Consider the following 19,168-nt stretch of genomic DNA (forward strand, 5'->3'; position numbering starts at 1 on the left):
TATAGTCCAACTGAAACATTTTGAATTTGTTTTGTTTTTAAAACTGAGGTAATTTTTTGACATTTTATGCCATTCTCTTTTATATAGATTAAAAAAAGTTTCGTTTGGAAAATAATCTTTTAAAAAATTTTGATATACCACATTATAATTATTTAAAGTTTCAAAGTACAACAGCTATGATACAATTTATAGCTATTTGCTTATATTATCATACATCGTTACTCTACATATTGCAATTAATTTTCTCATACAAAATTTTCACATAAAATTAAAAGTTTGCATAATTTTTGTATTATTACACAAGGAGATGTATAATGTAAAGAACTGTTCCATCGAAGAAGAGAAAAAATCAACATATATTTAGCATTGCTAAGCAAAAGGATATCTAAAGTTTGAAAGCAACAACACAAATGTATAAGCTCCTTCAGGTCTTGGTCGCCAAATATAAGTGAAGAGAACTTGAAAAATTTATTAAATGTGTACATGTATCATTACAAAATTAAATATAACTGTTATTATATAAGTTGTTTTCCTCGTACAGGGTCTTGCTTTACTTGCGAAGGACCTCCTGTCATCTGTGAGAGACTTAATTCCCCGAGTAAATGCCCGCCTGAAAAGCAATTTTGTATCAACACACTTAACAATTTCAGGGATGCAACAAGGACGGTTGATATGAGGTATTTACAATGTGTTACTTTATGTATTTTTTCATGTGTTCTAGTGACTTATCTCAGTTAATGAGTATTTTTGTGATTTTATGTATTGATCAGACGAGTGTCTCTTCTTCCTTGCTTTAAGTGATATAGAATAAAACGTATAGTTTACGTTATTTCTTATTAGCTGCAATTAATCTGCTTGAGTTTTTGTTTGTATTTTGTAAGTTATATGTTTTAGGGCTGGAGACGGATAATTTTAAATCAGACTGTCCAAAAATATGTTGAAAAAAAAAGGATATAGTTGTAGCGTTGCTTTGGGTATTTTTCACTAAACCCTATTCACATATTTTTGTAGATTTAGAATGTAATACATGTATTTCAGTATTTATGATTGTATCAAGATATAATGTGGCTCTTCAATATATAACTGCATATGAACATTAATAGAAAACTTTATACAGAGGCCTGCATTAAACAGATGAGGCTAGAGTTTACCGACAGCCTCGATGTTTCAGAGCACACTTAATATGAGCGCATTTGCAGTCTGGTCAGGATCCATGCTGTTCGCTAACGGTTTCTCTAATTGCAATAGGCTTTGAAAGCGAACAGCATGGATCCTGCGCAGGCTGGTCTTGATCCATGCTGGTCGCAAATGCAAGTGTGTTGGTTTTCTTATGGTGCAGCTATAGACTATAATAGTTGTTGCAGAATTTATTGCCATTATCGGGTTAATTGTCAGATGTTTAAAACAATAGCAAAATTGTAAAATATGCACAAAGTTGACAACGAATATGAAGTTAAGATACTCAAAACATTGTCCATTTTAGGTGCGGTACCAGAGAGGAATGTAAGAACGGATGGTTTGATAAATATGCAAAAGATAGTAAATGTACAAATTTTGACCAAAGTTATATCTACACGAACCAGTTTCATTGCGAGTTTTGTTGTGACACGGACAATTGCAATCAGATAATCAATCCTTCCAACAAATGGAGTCCAAACTAATTAGTTTCAGTGGGGAAGGAAATCATTTATTCTTAGTTTTAAGTTTAAAGCAATACTTTATCTTTATCTTTCTTGGTATAATGCGTGTAAAATTTCAGAAAATGATTTTGCATATTCAATGTTTGCATTGCATTTACTGGGTAGATTTTCAAAACAATTCAGTTTCTTAGTAAATATTCTCATTTCTAAAATATTTAATAAAACATCGTTATGTGGATATGTTTCAGTTGTTTATTATTCTGTTAGTTCATTTCTGTATGTGGTGTATATGGCCTATCTTTGTCGTTGATCTGTATTCAGTCGCACAGACATAGCGCTATGATACATTTCTTAACTTAATATGAACCGGTGTACGGCCGCATGACTTGCCCACGAAGATTCTGGTACATGTGCATCAATGCAGATCAGTGAAGTGTTTAACGTTAACGCCATTGATCAACGATTATAACAGTTCACAAGTATTTGTAACAGTAAAAAACTAAGCTGAATTGAACTTGTTCGTTGGACACTGATTTACAAAACAAAAAAAAAGATTATGTAATGACTCTTGGTTGAATCATTACAATATTTATTATCTGATTACTTCCCTTGATCTCTAGGTTTTGAAAATTGAAAAACCCACCCGGAGACGTTCGCTGGAGCCCCTTCGAAAAAAGCAAAACCTATTTTCAATTTTATCCCCCTTTCGCACAATCTATTTATATCGAAGTAATTTAGAGGAAGTCGATGGAAACTTTCCTATAATGATGGTAAGGTCTGACTTATTATGTCACCGAACATAATAAGATTTGGATTTGTCTTTCCGTCCGTCTGTTCACCAGAGAAATGTTTTGTTATACATATCGCAAAAAGTATTTGATCTAGCGTCATAACATTTCCCTGAAATGTTCTTTAATATTATAAGTTTGTCATCTACGTCAAAGCTGAAAAGATGAGCTAGTCTGATCACAAAGTATCCGTATTCCATCGTCGTCGTCGTCCGACATGAAACAATCTAAACTGGGTCAGCTGGGATCAAAATGTAGGTCAGTAGGTAAATCATTGTGAAAACTGTGGAAAACGTAATAGCTTGCGTCTCCATTCCTTTGTTGTTATTATATGCCCGAGGGGACGTATTTTGGGAAACCACAGGTGTTCATCTGGCCGTCTGTCTGTCTGTGTGTCCGTCTGTCCGTTAGCAATTTCATGTCGACTCCGCTGTGTAACTCGTGAACCCCTTAAAGGATTTTAAACAAACTTGACAAATGTTCTCCACATCAAGAGGACGTGCAGAGCGCCTGTATCAGGTGGCTCGCTTTAAGGTCAAAGTCACACTTAGGTGTCAAGGTCGTATGACCTTGTTTCATGTCCGCTCTGTAACTCTTGATCTGTTTTTAAAGAAACATTGCACAAATGTCCACCACATCGAGACATGGTCAATGTTACACTTAGGGGTCGGGTCAAAGGTTATATAACTTTGTTTCTAGTGCGATGTGTAACTCTTGAACTGCTTGAAGGATTTTAAAGAAACTTGGCACAAATGTTCACCACATTATGACGACGTGCAGAGCGCATGGCTCGCTTTAATACTTTTGGCGATATGTGTAGCATAACTTCTCTCTGATGGACAGAAACACGGAACAAGAGCTGTCCGTAAGACAGCGCGCTCGACTTTTATCAGTGCTTGACTCTGAATTAGAGCTTTGCCAGTAAAAACTTTCCCAGTAAAATCGGGACATAACTCTGTCAAAATTCAAATCAGAGTAATGGGGATTGTTTCTCCGCGTTTAAACTTTGATAGTAAAAAAGCATTTTAAGTTTCAAGTCAAAAGCTTTAATAGTAACAGAGATATTTGACTTTTTCAAAAATTTTAACAAAAAATTCTAAGTAAAAAGAGGGCGTAATTCTGTCAAAATTCAAATCAGAGTTATGGGGTTTGTTTTTCCTGGTGTAGACTTCGATAGTAAATAACTATTTTAAGTTTCAAGTCAATAGCTTTGATAGTAACAGATATATTTGACTTTATCAAAAACTTTAACCAACGGCGACGCCGACGCGGAGCGAGTGCAATAGCTCTACTTTTTCTTCGAAAAGTCGAGCTAAAAGCAGGCACATCCGAATTTATATCACCTACCGCATAGTGATGATATAATAACCCAAACCCTATTGCCGTTATAAACTCTTTTTTCTTACCGCGCATAATATAATCAAATTATGTTGTGACGGTCCCCATGAAAAATCTATCGTCTTGGGTGTCCACAGTCCACGTAGACTTAATTTGCAAATGTCTATTATGAGGTTATTTAACAGAGTTGAGTACAATAATGAATTCTGTTGGACTCGTATTCAGCAGAAATAACTCATATTTGAACGAATATGGATTTTTACTCAGTTTATTAGTCCTATTGAATTCAGTATTTTACTCAACATTGTTAAATAAACTTTTTATTTCATACCATAGTAAACAAGAGCTGTCACAGGAGACAGCGCGCTCGGCTATTTCGATGCTGGTTAGTGAAACTGGGCACATCTGAGGAAGCTTGAGCTGTCACTGGAGTGTTTAATGACTCCAATGGTGGATGAAGATATTGCACAACAGCTTGAGTCTGAGTCAAATATACTAAGTAATAAGAGAGATAAAGTGTATCAAAACACTAAATAAGTATAATTCTAAGCAAAAATGGAGCATAATTCATAAAATATTGGTGCAAGAGTTATGTACCTTGTGTCATATGATGTGGGTGATGATGTGAAACAACTACTTCAAGTTTGAATCAAGAATCAAATCCATTTAGTAATAACTGAGATATAGTAAAAATGCATCAACATTAACCTTAAATTCTAAATAAAAGGGAGCATAATTCATGAAAAATTGGAGTTATGCACTTTGTGTCATATGATATGGGTGATAAGGTGAAACAACTATTTTAAGTTTTGAATCAAATCCATTTAGTAATAACTGAGATAAAGTGAAAGTGCACCAAAACTTTAACCTGAAATTCTAAGTAAAAAGGGGGATAATTCATGAAATATTAGTGCAAGAGTTATGGCCGTTGTGTCATATGATGTGAGTGATGATGTTGAACAACTATTTTAAGTTTGAATCAAATTCATTAAGTAATCCATCATCAATAAAAATCTATGATGCTTCGCATGAAAGTGTTTCTTGTTCAGTTTGTAAGATGATCCTAAATTAATGAGAAGGCTGAAACAATTTGGATAACAGTAATATTGCTGATATTGAGTGACAAAACAAGGGCAGATTTCCTGCAAGCACAGCAAACAAGACGAGATCCATGCATCTCAAAACAGACCCGCAACAAATAGGAACTGAACTGGAAAGATATAGCAGATGAATTGCTTTAAAAATCCAAAAGATACAGTTAAATTATTTTCAAGATGAGAAAAGGGGTAGGGTACTGGCGTTGGGGCAAGTGGGAAAAGGCAAGGATGACAATTCAACAGAGAAACCACACTCCAAAAAAAAACAACAACAACAACGCAGTCTCCCTAGACGGTAAACAATAAACCTGCGCAAGACAAGAAACGCGCACACGCACACGCATACGCACACACGCACACACACAGACACGGGAAATCAAACAGACAAGTAAGATAAAATACACAGTGGAGCACCGCTCAGGGACCTGACCTCACCTACCGTAAAAGTAAGGGGCGAGTGGGGGAAGGAAATTAACAACCAACAAACAAGACAATATACATAACATATAATATGAAGCGGACAAAAATACGCGATTTTTTAAAAAATACTGTTTTCAAAGGTGATAACTTTCATTTTTTATTTTCCATTCTGCTGCTCTTGGAAACGGTCAATCTGATTCAAATATCCATATTCATGTCACACAACACTACCTAAAGCATGTATTCAATGTTAAAATATCATGTATATTTCTCCTTATTGCAAGCATTACACTAACCATATGTTTGCATTTCATTTAAAAATTCGGTAAACATAAACACAATTAAAAGATTATGATTTTACATATGAGCTATTTTGAGTACGAAAAGGTATTTTGAGTACGGGTGAGTACGAACGTATTGACCTACTTTCAAGATAAATATGAACTCTGTGAGAAATAAACTAAAAAAAGATACCGACTGATACTTTCTAAAACCGTTGCTATGATTCATGAAAACTAACAATCGCACATGTTACACGCGATTCAATGCATCCATGCTTATCGACAAAATTAAATCGGCGCTGAATTAGAAAGGAAGTAAACAGAGGGAGTAGCGAGTAAGCGCATTAACTCTGCAGGGATGACGAGGATGGTGGTAGTGCGTTTGTTCAGGGTTGCATAAGTGATACAGCAAAACTTACTATTCATTAGATTGTATCTTTAATTCTACATAAAGTGGTTATTATGGAACAAACAAGTTGCTGATACCAGTTGTACATCTGCGCAAGAATAAATATTCGGCACTGACCTGGAACAGCTAATACGTATTAGGCCTTCCTGCCCTGACACAGCATTGAAAAAACAACAACGTGTATTAGCAGCACGTGAATTACCTGATCCAGTGAAAAGGTAGTTTTATGCAAGAATAATATAATAGACCTCACTGGTTTCGATTATAATCCTATTGCATCTGATGATGTTTGGCTGCCATGCGAAAACACATTATTATACCAGATTTATATAGCGCCCTTTTCATGATAAACACGTTCAAAGTCGCTTTAAATATAGCAAACGCAGCCATACAGGACGCGAAATTTATCCTCTACCGATACACGCGAATCCGTCTTTCCTGGGAAGAACCAGTACAGGCCTCTTAGGTAGGTGGGAGAAACTCAAGAGCATCTCAGAAATTTCCAGTGCCTAGACCGGAATTCGAACCCCGGACCTCTGGATTGACAACCCAGCGTGTTACCACTAGACTACCGGCCCACATACCAGACACTTGTTGTTGACATTTTAACCTTATTCTGACACTTACGTCATTCAAAACTATTAGAAACTGGGTTATCAACGTGTATATCTCCAACAAGATAATAGTTTTCTGACCTTTATCTTAACGTAGTGATGCCTCCTCATGGTAAGAATATATTCTATTTTGTACATAGGCAAATATTATATATTCACATTTAATGAAATAAGATCATGACTGATAACAATTACAGCGCTAAAATTAATTGACATAATAGCAAATCTGTCTGTAAACACAATCTGTAAGAAATGGGCCCGTAATGACAATCGATAATTTCCGTTCCGTATGTGATTTCGATTTTCCGGCAGTCAACGAAACCATTACGCGTATGAGCTACTTCGAATCACTTGCACCTGACTGATGTGTGTTCTAGCCTTACTCTGGGCGTTGAAATCTTCATGTGAGGAAACCATTCAGCTGGCTTACGAAAAGTTGGTGGTTATACCCAGGTGCCCGGTCACGATGAAATAATGCACGGAGGGGCATCTGGATTCTTCGTCCACCATCAAAGAAGGAAAGTCGCTATATGAGCCGTGCCATGGGAAAACCAACATAGTGGGTTTGCGACCAGCATGGATCCAGACCAGCCTGCGCATCCGCGCAGTCTGGTCAGGCTCTATGCTGTTCGCTTTTAAAGCCTATTGGAGTTGGAGAAACTGTTAGCGAACAGCATGGATCCTGACCTGACTGCGCGGATGCGCAGGCTGGTCTGGATCCATGCTGGTCGCACACCCACTATGTTGGTTTTCCCATGGCACGGCTCAATGACCATAATTCTGTCGGTTGAACCCCAACACACCATTTTCAACCATCGAGGAATACCAAAGTAACAGACTAGAATACAGAAACACGCGGAAATTGCCGAATACGGGTCCACTACCTGAAGAATAAAACAAATCTGACTGCATGGTACTTTTTGCTTGTTTACGTTAAATACTTCTAACAGAACCAATGCAAAATGCCACACTTTACTTGGACTTGCAGTACACTATAGCACGTACATGCACAGTGTCCATTTCAATACTTAAGCAGGTGAAAAATTAGTATGGGTATTGCAATGCTATGTTTAAGTATTACTAGATAATATATGTTACAAATATAATTAGATTTAACTTTTTGTAGGAATAGTGACATATATTTTGTTGTTATTTTGCTGTCGGTTATGCTTCGGAAATATCAGGAGGAGACTTGAAGGTAACTATGCATATATTACAATAATTGTGCTTTTTATATTTATTTTAAGTATTTACTAACTTTATCCGTGTAAGAAGGAACCACAGCGGAAAGGAACAACAAGCAAAGGTTTTAATTTCTTAATAATTATAATGTTGTTTCTAATAGGGTATTACCTGACAAAAGAAGTAAAGTAGTAAAAACAGTTCTATAGATATTCATTTCAGTTTTTAACTTTAATTCTAACATGGCTGGATTTAATTACCAGTTAAATAAAGAAGAAAGCCAAGCTCTGTATATTCTGCGATAAACAATGGTTGACGCACGGACCAGTTAGAGAGCATTATGACGTCAGTTATGACATCAAATTGCCGTATGACATCCGGTATATTACTACCTGGATAAATGGAGCCCTTCAAAAAATTTCAATAACCATGTAGGAACGAAACTAATCAAGGCCTTCTTCTGGTTTGTCGTCTAATTTACCACGGTTCATCGTTCAGATATTTTACCACTCGGGCTAACTCCCTCGTTGTTCAATTCCTGCGCATCTGAACTCTGAACCGTGATAAATTACACGACAAGCCACTCGAAGGCCTTGACTATTTGTTAAATGATATATATTCAAAGTCAGTTTAGCGATTCTCTGCAAATAATATGTGCATCTTCTTTTACTTACTTTAACAAATATTGCACAATTATTGCCTTTTGGAATCGGTCAATATGAAGATTTATCTACTTAGGGAAAAGTTACCGCTTTTGTCAGATTTTTTGTTATCAAATCCGACACTTGGAAGGTTAAATTAGAAAAAAAGTAATAAAATCTAAGCAGGAACAGAGAAAGGTCATATTATTTCCAGTAAATTGTGTACGGCGTCATATTGCCTCGACGTCGAATATCATGACGTCACTGTTTGAGGTAAATACGTGTTTTTACTTCCGCCCCGAGACAATACGACTTTTTAACGGTGATTTATATAATGCATAGATCTATTTAAAAGCAATTCATTTTTATCTATATAGATATACAATAGCCAATGCTACACAATTATAGCCTTTTAGAGACATCGATTTGTGGATTTATTGGCATGGAAAATGTGATATTTATCGAGTGTACAAGGCAACAGTTGTTTATAACTAAATCTAAGAAGTAAAATGCTATTAACAAAAATCCAAGTATTTGCAACGGTTTGTCATTTTTTAGTGTTTTGCCATAAATTGGGTACAACGTCACCTCGTTTTGACGTCAAAATGTTATGACGTCCCTTATGGAGGTCAATACGTGTTTTTGGTTCCACCTATGAGCAAATACGACTTTTTATCGTTAATCATGTAACTGTGTTTAGATCGATGGAAATATAGATCTAATAATAATTTGCATTAACATAATGTGTTACTTTACTGTAGATGATGTACATTCAGTCCCAAGACGCTTCATTTTCGACAGCAACCACCACTTCACAGGTACACCTTTCCGTTTGCTGCTGTAAACCGTATAATGTTTTCAATTAGAAAGCTACTACACAAGAACTATTACTAAATTGATTATAAAACCTTTTGCAGACAGAACTTACTTTGATTGTGTAGAATATATTTATAGTGTCAAACTGAGCCTTTTTAACTATAAAGTACTTAGTCGTTCGTTTCTGTTTTCCAGTATTATTTTAACAATTTCTTGAAAAAAAAAACCGATAAAACCCGATCATCTATAATTAGATCTATACAAAACAGCACAAACTTACCTTAATTCGGAAAAAACTAATTTCTTGCTAACGCCATTTATATACGTAAGATTATCCTAACAGATGTTTCGAAGTTATTCGTCGAACAAAACCACGGGGAATGTAGCACGTCTACGGCTATTTAAAACAATTACTTACACGATGAATTTGCGAAATGTTTATATATATTACATATCCTCTCAGTTGCGTTATATTTTTGTGGATGTTGCGTTGCTTTTCAAATTTTAATTACTTTTCAAATGTACATTTTATTTCACGTACATTTTTATTGTCGTCGTTTTGTTTTATTGGCTCCAATGGCGCTACATTTCCCTTTTATTTTTCCTTTTCCTTTTCATTAAACCCTTTACTTGTATCGAGTGATGTTTAGTTCTTAACAAATTTTCCCCACCAATATTTCAGGCTGGTCGTCATGGCAACAGTATGCGGCATGTTCTACATTATGCGTAAGCGGGTATGAAAAACAAACGAAGGAATGCTGTGACACAGGGGACAATAGACTTTGCTATAACATTCCGTGGGACCAATTGAAGAGCAGAATTGGGACATGTCCTAGTAATATATCTTTTCAATTGTCTGTTGTTGTAAACTATTAGGATAAAATACGTTCAGAGCTTACTGACTAGTTCCGGTCAGTCTAGGCACTAAAACCTTCTGAGATACTCCTCAATGCCTAACACCAAACTAAGAAGTCATTACTTCGTCTTCCAGTGAAATAGGTTTTGCGTGTATCGGTGCATTACATTAAGCATTAATAAAAGCTATCCTTAATTAGTTGGACACACCTGTATCTAAAATATCTCTCACTCTGTTCAGAAAACTTTTTCTCGCTCTATTCCTCTGGACAGATCGGCCTGCATGATAAATGTTGCGCCCTTAAATGATAGCTTTCGTTTGTATATGATGTATGTAAAATATTCCATAAAAACGGTGTTACATTAGTGGCATGATCTATAACATAAGAGAGTATACTTGTTAACTTTTGATATGTGAATTTTCTCCTAAACGGTAGAATTCAAAATATGTTCTAGTTTGTAGTGGTAAAATTTTAATGAAGATAATTCCAGATTTTCATCGGTAGTACAGACACTATGTTTAGGACTGTTCACCCGCATTTTCCATTCGATGACATTTTTTTCGTATGCAATTTCGGGAATCTCCGGTTGTAATTTCTAGCATGATTATAGGATGCCGGAAAAGCATACGATGGCGCGTAATTGCATGGAAGTTGCCGATTGTTATTACCTTAAATATAAACGATTATGCTCTCGATAATATGGGACTTTAGAAAGTTTCAAGTTGTCTCCCTTATTGGATTATGATTTTAAGTTGGTCCAATCATTTTGAATCCTCTGACTTTATCGCTGTTTTGTCTATGAAATATCTCAGTTCTACGGTGTGAGATATATTGCATATTTGTAAAATTAAATGTCTGGAATGTCAAAATTAAGACACACATGTGTTTATAGAATATGTAACTGAAGGCAAAATTAAATTAATAGTCATGATGATCAATGTCTGAGCTTCATTTACATCATATTGTTACAAATAACATAGCGATAATAACAGAGTAGTCCAAATGAAAGGACCTACTTACTTAAAAGAGTATGAAAGGGGGATAACTGACCAAAGTCTCACATTGCTAACGACATAATTTTCGCATCTAATTAATATTTTAGATGACGGACAATGGGGAGCGTGGGGCAAATGGTCAGCATGTTCCGTCACATGCGGACGTGGAGTCGTGCAAAGAGGACGCTCATGCGTGTTTGACCAAAATAGACCACATGGTAAAGACTGTCCTGCAGGTGGCGGAATGGAGAACCGGTCTTGTACCAAGCAAGATTGCATGGGTAATTACAGCTAATACTGAAATATGTAGCGAGAGAGAAATTCCCTGTGTACGAAATTATACGCAGTAATATCTTTCTAAGAAAAATGGACTCGATTGTGCTTGTGGTAACCCCCTTCATTCTTTCCATTTCATCTTTATATTTATTCTGCTAACTTATTCACAAATATACCTTTACTTGTTAACTCATTGTTTCATTGTATCTTTATTTGTTCAGTTATTGTCATAAGAAGATGGGAATGCTAGTATGTAAGTGCTTGTTGGTTGTTGGAATGTTGTAAGTTCATTTTATATGACACGTTACTTGCTAATGTACTATTCATTATAATATTGAAAATATTGAAAAATATTGATTTTCACATTTTGATAGAAATTGAATTATATCAATATAATTTTTTCTTGTTTATCATTTAGTATTCATGTGCGGCTTCCAATAAACTTTGAACTTTGAACTTTGTTTTTCAGTGTTGCTTTAATGCCGAATCCGAAAGCAATAATATCATACAAACGACAATAATTTTTTATTAGGCTGGCGATATTCGCCAGACTATTATAACATTAGAAAATATTACATAATGATGGTAAATTAATTCGCCTCCATGAATGAAATGTCCGTATGAATGGAACTAACTCAACGTTGACCGCTTCGTTATAGATTATGACCTCGGTCTATAAGGAGCTAAGTAAACAAACGCTGGTTCCGAGAAACAATCGTCGATATGAATTATACTGCGCATTATTCGGCGACCTGACATAATGTGGAAAATATGAAATATTAATTAAAATGAACATATAGTGATATGAGTTATGTCAGGTCTTATATTTAGGGCTTAAGTTTTAAGAAACTATTCTTTCAGATCATTTGCTATAGGCACTAAGGGACGTAATCGCTGCGTGATTGCCACAGTAACGTGATAAGAAACAAATGACCACATTATACCTGTTTTTAGGCTATTTTTATACTTAATTCGTTTTAAACATTCTGACGAATACTGAAAGATATAATGTAAAAATCACTTTGTCACCAATTTGCTTTAAGGGTGGGGGTGTAAATGTAGCGAGTTTTGTTTAAACACACATTTTCAACATTTTTCAGGTTATATTAAGATAGTGGACCCGTATTGGTAATGTTTAACAATTGCACTAACTTGATACAGTTCTGAAGTTAACATGTTTCGCACTGTGATTCATCTTTAAATGACTTTTACCGTGTCGTTATTGTTTGTTTGTTTGTTTGTTTTTTATTTGTTAATTTTGTATGTTATGTCTTTTTTCCTCCAGCTGAAACAGAGACAAATTTCAAAGTGATAGCCATTGTGCAAAACGATCACAGAGAATTCATTTTACCAAATATTTTTCTAAATGAAACCTCAAAATATTGTGTAACAATTATAAAACACTGGAGAGCCTCGAGTAAAAGGATTTAATCGGAAAGAAATTAAGCTCCAACTTTTGAAAATTATGACCTTGCTCTATGCTTTCATAAAGAACCATAGGGCAGAAGTAAAACCTACTTATATATATTTATTCAAAACTTTGTAAAAATAAATGCAAAATCAAGAATCTTTACAAATGTAATTAAGTATTTTTCAAAGATGTCTAAACATTCACCCTTCAGGTCAAATTCATTTGAAACAGCAAGAAATGACTAAGAAATGGCTAATCAAATTAATTTCCGCTTTTGTACGACATATCAATAATAATAAGCTTAAAAAACCAACAGTGTATCTTACTCGAAAAAAGAAAATAATGGACAAAGTTTGGTCCTAGTAGGGTTTGAACCTACACCCTCCTGAAAAATAATTTTAAAGTTATCTCATGATAGGAATTGAATACTCTTCAAAAATACATTATTACGGGTACGTCAATTTTCCTAACCATCGCATTAAGGAAGCAACATGGCTAGACAATAATCTTTAACAGTCCGGTTTATAGCGGGGTTCGAGCCAAAATTTCCCTCATACCGACAAGAAAATCGCCCCATTTGATCAATGTTCATACATTCACACATAATGTGTGTGTTGGGTGGGGGTTTGCATATCGAAATATAGATGTTGTGTTTGTTACCTTTATATTTTATCTGATATTATGTCCCTCAATGTTTATTATCGCTTCGTAAGAAACATATATATACGGTTATGGCACGCCAATTGTCCAATAATAACATTAACCAGGTTTACGGTAAAAAGTAGACTTAACAATTACAGGTAAACAAGGGATTTCAAACGTAAAACCAGGGTTTTTAATACTTACCATATTTTCGGCGAAAACACGCCCGTGAACCAAGGTTTCAACTAGGTTTTTCAATTGAACTTTGAATTTCGGCCGTTATTTTAAGTTCACGAGCGTGAACCTATGTTTACGGGAGTAAACAGGGTTCTCTGGTGTAAACCTAGCTTACGAACGTGAAACATATGTTAACGATCGAGAACTTAGGTTTACGACCGTGAACATGGGTTTACAACCGTAAACATAGGTTAACGCTGGTGAACATATGATAATTACCAAAAATCATAGTTTTGTTCAAGAAACCAAGTCTTTCGAACTTAAACCTACGTTCACGTTCATAAACTATGGTTCACGCTCGTCAACCCAAGTTCATGGTCGTAAACATAGGTTCACGTCCGTATACAATGGTTCTCGGCAATCAAATTATCCAACAATTACAGTCTTTGTCGAAAAACTATGATTATAGAATACTAACATATTTTCGAGCGAACACACAGTATAACGGACTTAAACTATAGTTTACTTGGACCCATGTTTAAGTCCGATAAACTAGGTTTCTCGATTGAACTTTAACTTGAATGCACAAGTTAGTCAAGATCACAACAATACCCAATGCTCGCCTTAGTTTGATATGGAAAACCCATAATATCTAAGATTTTGCAAACAACTTTCCCGCACAGTTTTCATTCAGTGGTTTGTGATAGCCAGCCTTTCTGTACTTTCAGTACTTTGATTTCTTAAAGAAACATATAGTGCGAGGACTCATTTTCTAAGTCAAATCATTTCCTATCCGACGATCATGGTTTCGATTTAAAATGTGAAAAAAAACAACAACAAGTTTTCGAAAAAAATGTGGTGCTGAGAGAAAAAAAATATTTAAACAGGTGCGCCTTTCGGCAGGATTTCACATAAGTGAATAGCAAAAGATGTTAATGCTATGGCGAACTAATTTTGCTTGCATATCACTAAATTTGTTTGAATTATTCTCGTCATCTGTCCTCACACAATACGTAGAGGTGTGTTCCTTTTATAGAAATGCCAGTGATTGACAGAATACACTGAATGTCTTGCCGATCCATAGTCAAAACTATAGCCTGAGGTCATGCATGATATCAGAAATATTTTTTTACTTTCTTTCCCGGCTAATTATTGACCTCAGTCCAGCAATAGCTGGATTATATAAATGATTTATTTAAGAGGTCATATAATAAACCACATACTGAATGAATTTATTTCATTGTAGTTGACGGCGTTTGGCTAGCATGGTCACCTTGGACCGCATGCACAGTCACGTGTGGAGGAGGTGTACAGAAGCGCCGTCGTAATTGCCACTTCCAACCTCATGTGCCACAAGGCCAGTATTGTCCGGGAACAGCTGTTAAACAACAGTCTTGCGGCACTAGTTTGTGCCCAGGTTGGCAAAATTTAAGCATTATTATAACTGGCAACTGCTACAGACTATTTTAAAGTAGTTTGATGATCTGGTCCCGTGTTCACAAAACTACTTGGGATTGATTTTCAGTCTCAATCTGAGTTTGATCATGAAATTTTGAGAACGATTTTAAGTTGGTGTTCACGAAAGAAAATCAATCTCAGAAACGGATATTGAAAAATTGATTTCAGTTTTGTGAACACGGGGCCTGCATACATCAGGATACATTGATCCTTATAATGTCATTTGGCCTCAAGTTGTATTTTGTTTTTACTTATCAATGGTCATCACGAAGAACTGAGGTTCACTGGTCGATTTTATTCCTTCAATTAATTTTATAAAACACCCACTCTAAAACGCAAACAATTGAAAATGATATAAAACCGATTTGTATCTTATAAAGCTTAAACTTGTATTTGTCATAGCTGTTATGTCGCTTTTACAAATATGTTGAAATCGGTTACATCTTCAATTTAAAACGATCCTTTCTCATGAACTACGAGTAACAGCGAATAAAAGCTACAGGACACGGAAAGAAGAAAGTTAAAAATACCCAAACAGTGTACATAAGAAACAATTTGTTTAATCAAATCTACCCAACTACTGCCAGAATTTGAAAATGTTTAAAGCGGGGCAGCGATAAATACATTGTATATCACTGGTCAGAAAAGTCGGTATGGAGATTAAAATGAAATGTTATTTTTATTTTTGTGTTTCTTGTTTTTGCTACATGATGCAGTTATGAAATGGATTGTATTATTGTAGTTATGAAGTAATTTATATTGTAGCATAAAGCTGATGTGGCGTCTAAGTTAATTTAATGTCACCGTTAAATAATTACTGAGTTAGATATAATTTTTGTTGCAAATAATTAAAGGGAAACTGGAGTAATATTAACGGACGAAACTGTTAAGTGTCATGAATTCAGCCTTTATGGAAATGCTATTTTTCGACCTCATTGAAAGAATCAAAGTGTATCATTTCCTATCTAAACGACGTTAAAGCATAACCTTCTTTGATTAGCAAATCGTTTTTTTTTAGCAAAATTGTTCTCCTGCGCGTATGACATCCGAACCGTTGTTTATCACATTATAATCCAAGGAAGTCTTGATAACTTGTATTCTAAAGTACTCTAAGAAATATTATAGAAAATGTTATTGCAAAATATACAACCCCTGCTTTCCTTCTTTGTATAACTACCGTGTTATACTGAAGTTAGTTATATTTTACCAGAAAAGTTAATAACACTAGCATGACGAGTTTGTTTTAGAAGGTTTGACAAATTTTAAATTAATAGAAAATATTCAAATTTCAAAAATTGTCATTTAATGGCTGATATATTACATGTATGTGTTTATTCTGTTAATTTTATTTACTGCGTGAATTACTGAAACAAAATAAGATTTAAAATGATGGATAAATGATATGTATACCAAGGCGGATACATAAATACTGCGTCGGTTGCTTACATTATTATTCAACTTTACAATATTACACACTGTATTAGATCAATTGCAAACATCATATGAAACAGACAGAGCTAATACAAAACATAACTGAGCCAATATGAGAAAAAACAGGGCCAATACGAGAAAAACAGGGCCAATACGGAATTCAAGCATTTTGATTGGTTCAAAAGAGAGGGCCAATACGGAGAAGTCACTTCCGTTAGATTTTTAAATGACGCCATTTTGTTTTACATCAGAGTTATACATTACATTTTTTTTCACATTTTGACAAAAGAAATCATCTAACATGTTCATGTAATAACCAAGTATGACTGAGCGGTATGTAGTATGTACGTCTTCATAGATTACAACGATACTTTCGCTTATTCGATATTGTGTAAAATGCAAGTGTTTCCTGTCAGAAATTCTGGCAGTTGGGAGGCAGTAAACAGTTTTCTGAGCTCCTCAGCCTAGGGTCGCCTACCTAACTTTCAAAACCTCACACAAAAGTCTGTAACCACACACCTGAAATAAAGATATTGCAACATTAACATCACTGTATGTCTATCGTTACAAACCATCTACAATACATCTCTAATATCTAGTTTTCTGTTTACAAGACCTGAATTTTGTGCTCTCCCGGTCGCGGAAACTGATGACGAAAAAAGCTAAATTTGCCAATTTTTAAATCGCTGCAGAAAATTTCCTGAAAATGATAGCCCCAACTGCTACACTGTTCCATACTCCAGTAACACTGTAAAATCTGAAAATAAGCTCAAATATATGTGCCGTCCGTACCGTTTCTTCACTGTTCCAGTTTTCCTGAGGTCCCTGCTAAAATGACAACCCCACTTTAAGCTAGCTCAGAGGAAGCATGTATACGCTCCTGCAAGTCATTACGTCATACTATCAAGATCAAGGCTACTCAACTGATTTTTTTTAAATAAGTGAAACTCAATTCTAGCCGCTGAAACTTCAATTCTAGCAATTATTATTATTTAGAAGTTCAAATATGCACTTCATTCCGTAAATTGCCTCTTATTTGTAAATTTCACCCCGGCCAATTCGACACTAACGGCTCAAAACTGTTTACTGCCTCCTTGTCATTAATGTCAAGGAAAATAATGAGAACATATGGAAACTCAGATTAATTAAAAGGATGAGACTTATCTTTAACAGACATTTTGATAGTGTGGACTATTTGTGCAATGATAAATAGCGATTCAAATGCTGGGAAGTGGATGAATAAATTGGCGAACAAGAGTGTCAGTTGTGAACTGCAAACAATTTCGGATAATAATTAAACGAGGCATAGGAGTGTATAATGTGTGCTTGGTTGTATTATCTTGATCAACACATATGTGTACAATTTTGTGTCTCGTTGCCTGCAGCATAAAAGGAAATGATTTTAAAAGCAGTTTTATCACACTTCAGATGATAAGATAACTCCCAATAGGAATTCAAAAAGTAAGGTAAGTTCTAATTACTCTTGATTATGTCACATCAACAATATCTCTCAAAATTGTTCTCAAGTACCTACATACAACTCATTCTGTTTTACCGGCTAAAATGATTATGATTTCTAAAATAAGTCTAAACAACTTGTCAAGATTTTTCACCCGAACGCGCATAGCTGCCATAAGGTAACTCACAGAGTTCTGATACTGTTACCGCCAACAGTCGAAAGTTGAATAATAATATTATCATTAATCAAGCGATTTCATATTGGCCTAGTTATTTGTCCTCGGGCAGTCGTATTGGCCCTCGGCCTACGGCCTCTGGCCAATACGACAACCCTTGGACAAATAACAAGGCCAATATGAAATTGCTTGATTAATAACATTATATTATTATAAATTAATGATTTCTTGAGTGAAAATCATAAATATCAATGTTATCAAATTAGTTGTTTTTTTTTTCGTATATTTTAGTGTATTTAGGCAATATATTTCTGAGAGTGGTAATTGTATCATAAATATTAAAGTTGATGGCGTCTGGTCACAATGGTCACAATGGTCATCCTGTAGTGCAACGTGTAATTTTGGTTCGAAAACACGTACTAGAAATTGTACATATGACGCTATGGCACCGCATGGAAACACTTGCGCGGGAAAAAACTCAGAGACAAAGTTTTGTAGACATACATTATGTGCAGGTTTGTTTTTATCCGTTTTTTAATCGATTAGTTTGAATATCAAACATTCAGTACTAAACAAAATCAATGTTGATTAACTTTACGGAAACACCGTTTATAACGAAACAATTAAGATAGCCTAGTATCAATAGCCATGCAGACAGCATTTTTTGTGTATTTTTGTTCGTTATTTCACTTAGATCTTTCGGAATTTCTTCTAACTTTCTCAAGTTATATAGAAGTAATATGACTACAGTGCATACAAATTTTCTCAAAATCTGCGGCCAATAAGGCTATGTCTATATGTCATTTCATTTTTCAGTTGATGGAATATGGTCTCAGTGGACTTCTTGGAGTACATGCTCAGTGACCTGCGGTTCTGGCGGGACAAGCACGAGACAACGTAAATGCGCTTTTCCAGTGCCAGGAGCACCACATGGTAGAGGCTGTACCGGTGTCTCTGTTCAAAATCGTACATGTGGCGACAGAAACAATACCCAGTGTGCAGGTATTAGTGATGCCGCCTATATGTACCGATGTTGTAGAATAAAGTTTATCGCAGGCCCC

General features: G+C 35.2%; 1 protein-coding gene and 1 long non-coding RNA gene across 2 annotated transcripts in view; one reads left to right on the plus strand and one right to left on the minus strand.

The window, feature by feature from the left end:
- LOC123528578 (SCO-spondin-like) overlaps window positions 1–19,168 on the plus strand; it is a 122,311-nt gene that overhangs the window by 94,788 nt on the left and 8,355 nt on the right. Inside the window, exons 36-45 of the mRNA XM_053520907.1 lie at window positions 542–677; window positions 1,484–1,659; window positions 6,685–6,699; window positions 7,714–7,785; window positions 9,172–9,228; window positions 9,909–10,061; window positions 11,186–11,359; window positions 14,831–15,001; window positions 18,452–18,622; window positions 18,924–19,109. Of these exons, the coding sequence (XP_053376882.1) occupies window positions 542–677; window positions 1,484–1,659; window positions 6,685–6,699; window positions 7,714–7,785; window positions 9,172–9,228; window positions 9,909–10,061; window positions 11,186–11,359; window positions 14,831–15,001; window positions 18,452–18,622; window positions 18,924–19,109 (1,311 nt within the window). The remainder of the gene's footprint in view (window positions 1–541; window positions 678–1,483; window positions 1,660–6,684; window positions 6,700–7,713; window positions 7,786–9,171; window positions 9,229–9,908; window positions 10,062–11,185; window positions 11,360–14,830; window positions 15,002–18,451; window positions 18,623–18,923; window positions 19,110–19,168) is intronic.
- LOC128547941 (uncharacterized) lies at window positions 16,901–17,571 on the minus strand. The gene is made up of 2 exons (XR_008366787.1): window positions 17,266–17,571; window positions 16,901–16,992 (listed from the first exon to the last, which is right to left on the minus strand). It is a non-coding gene; the product is annotated as an uncharacterized LOC128547941 (long non-coding RNA).

The sequence above is a fragment of the Mercenaria mercenaria genome, chromosome 13 (assembly GCF_021730395.1).
Source record: "Mercenaria mercenaria strain notata chromosome 13, MADL_Memer_1, whole genome shotgun sequence".
Lineage (NCBI taxonomy): Eukaryota > Metazoa > Mollusca > Bivalvia > Venerida > Veneridae > Mercenaria > Mercenaria mercenaria.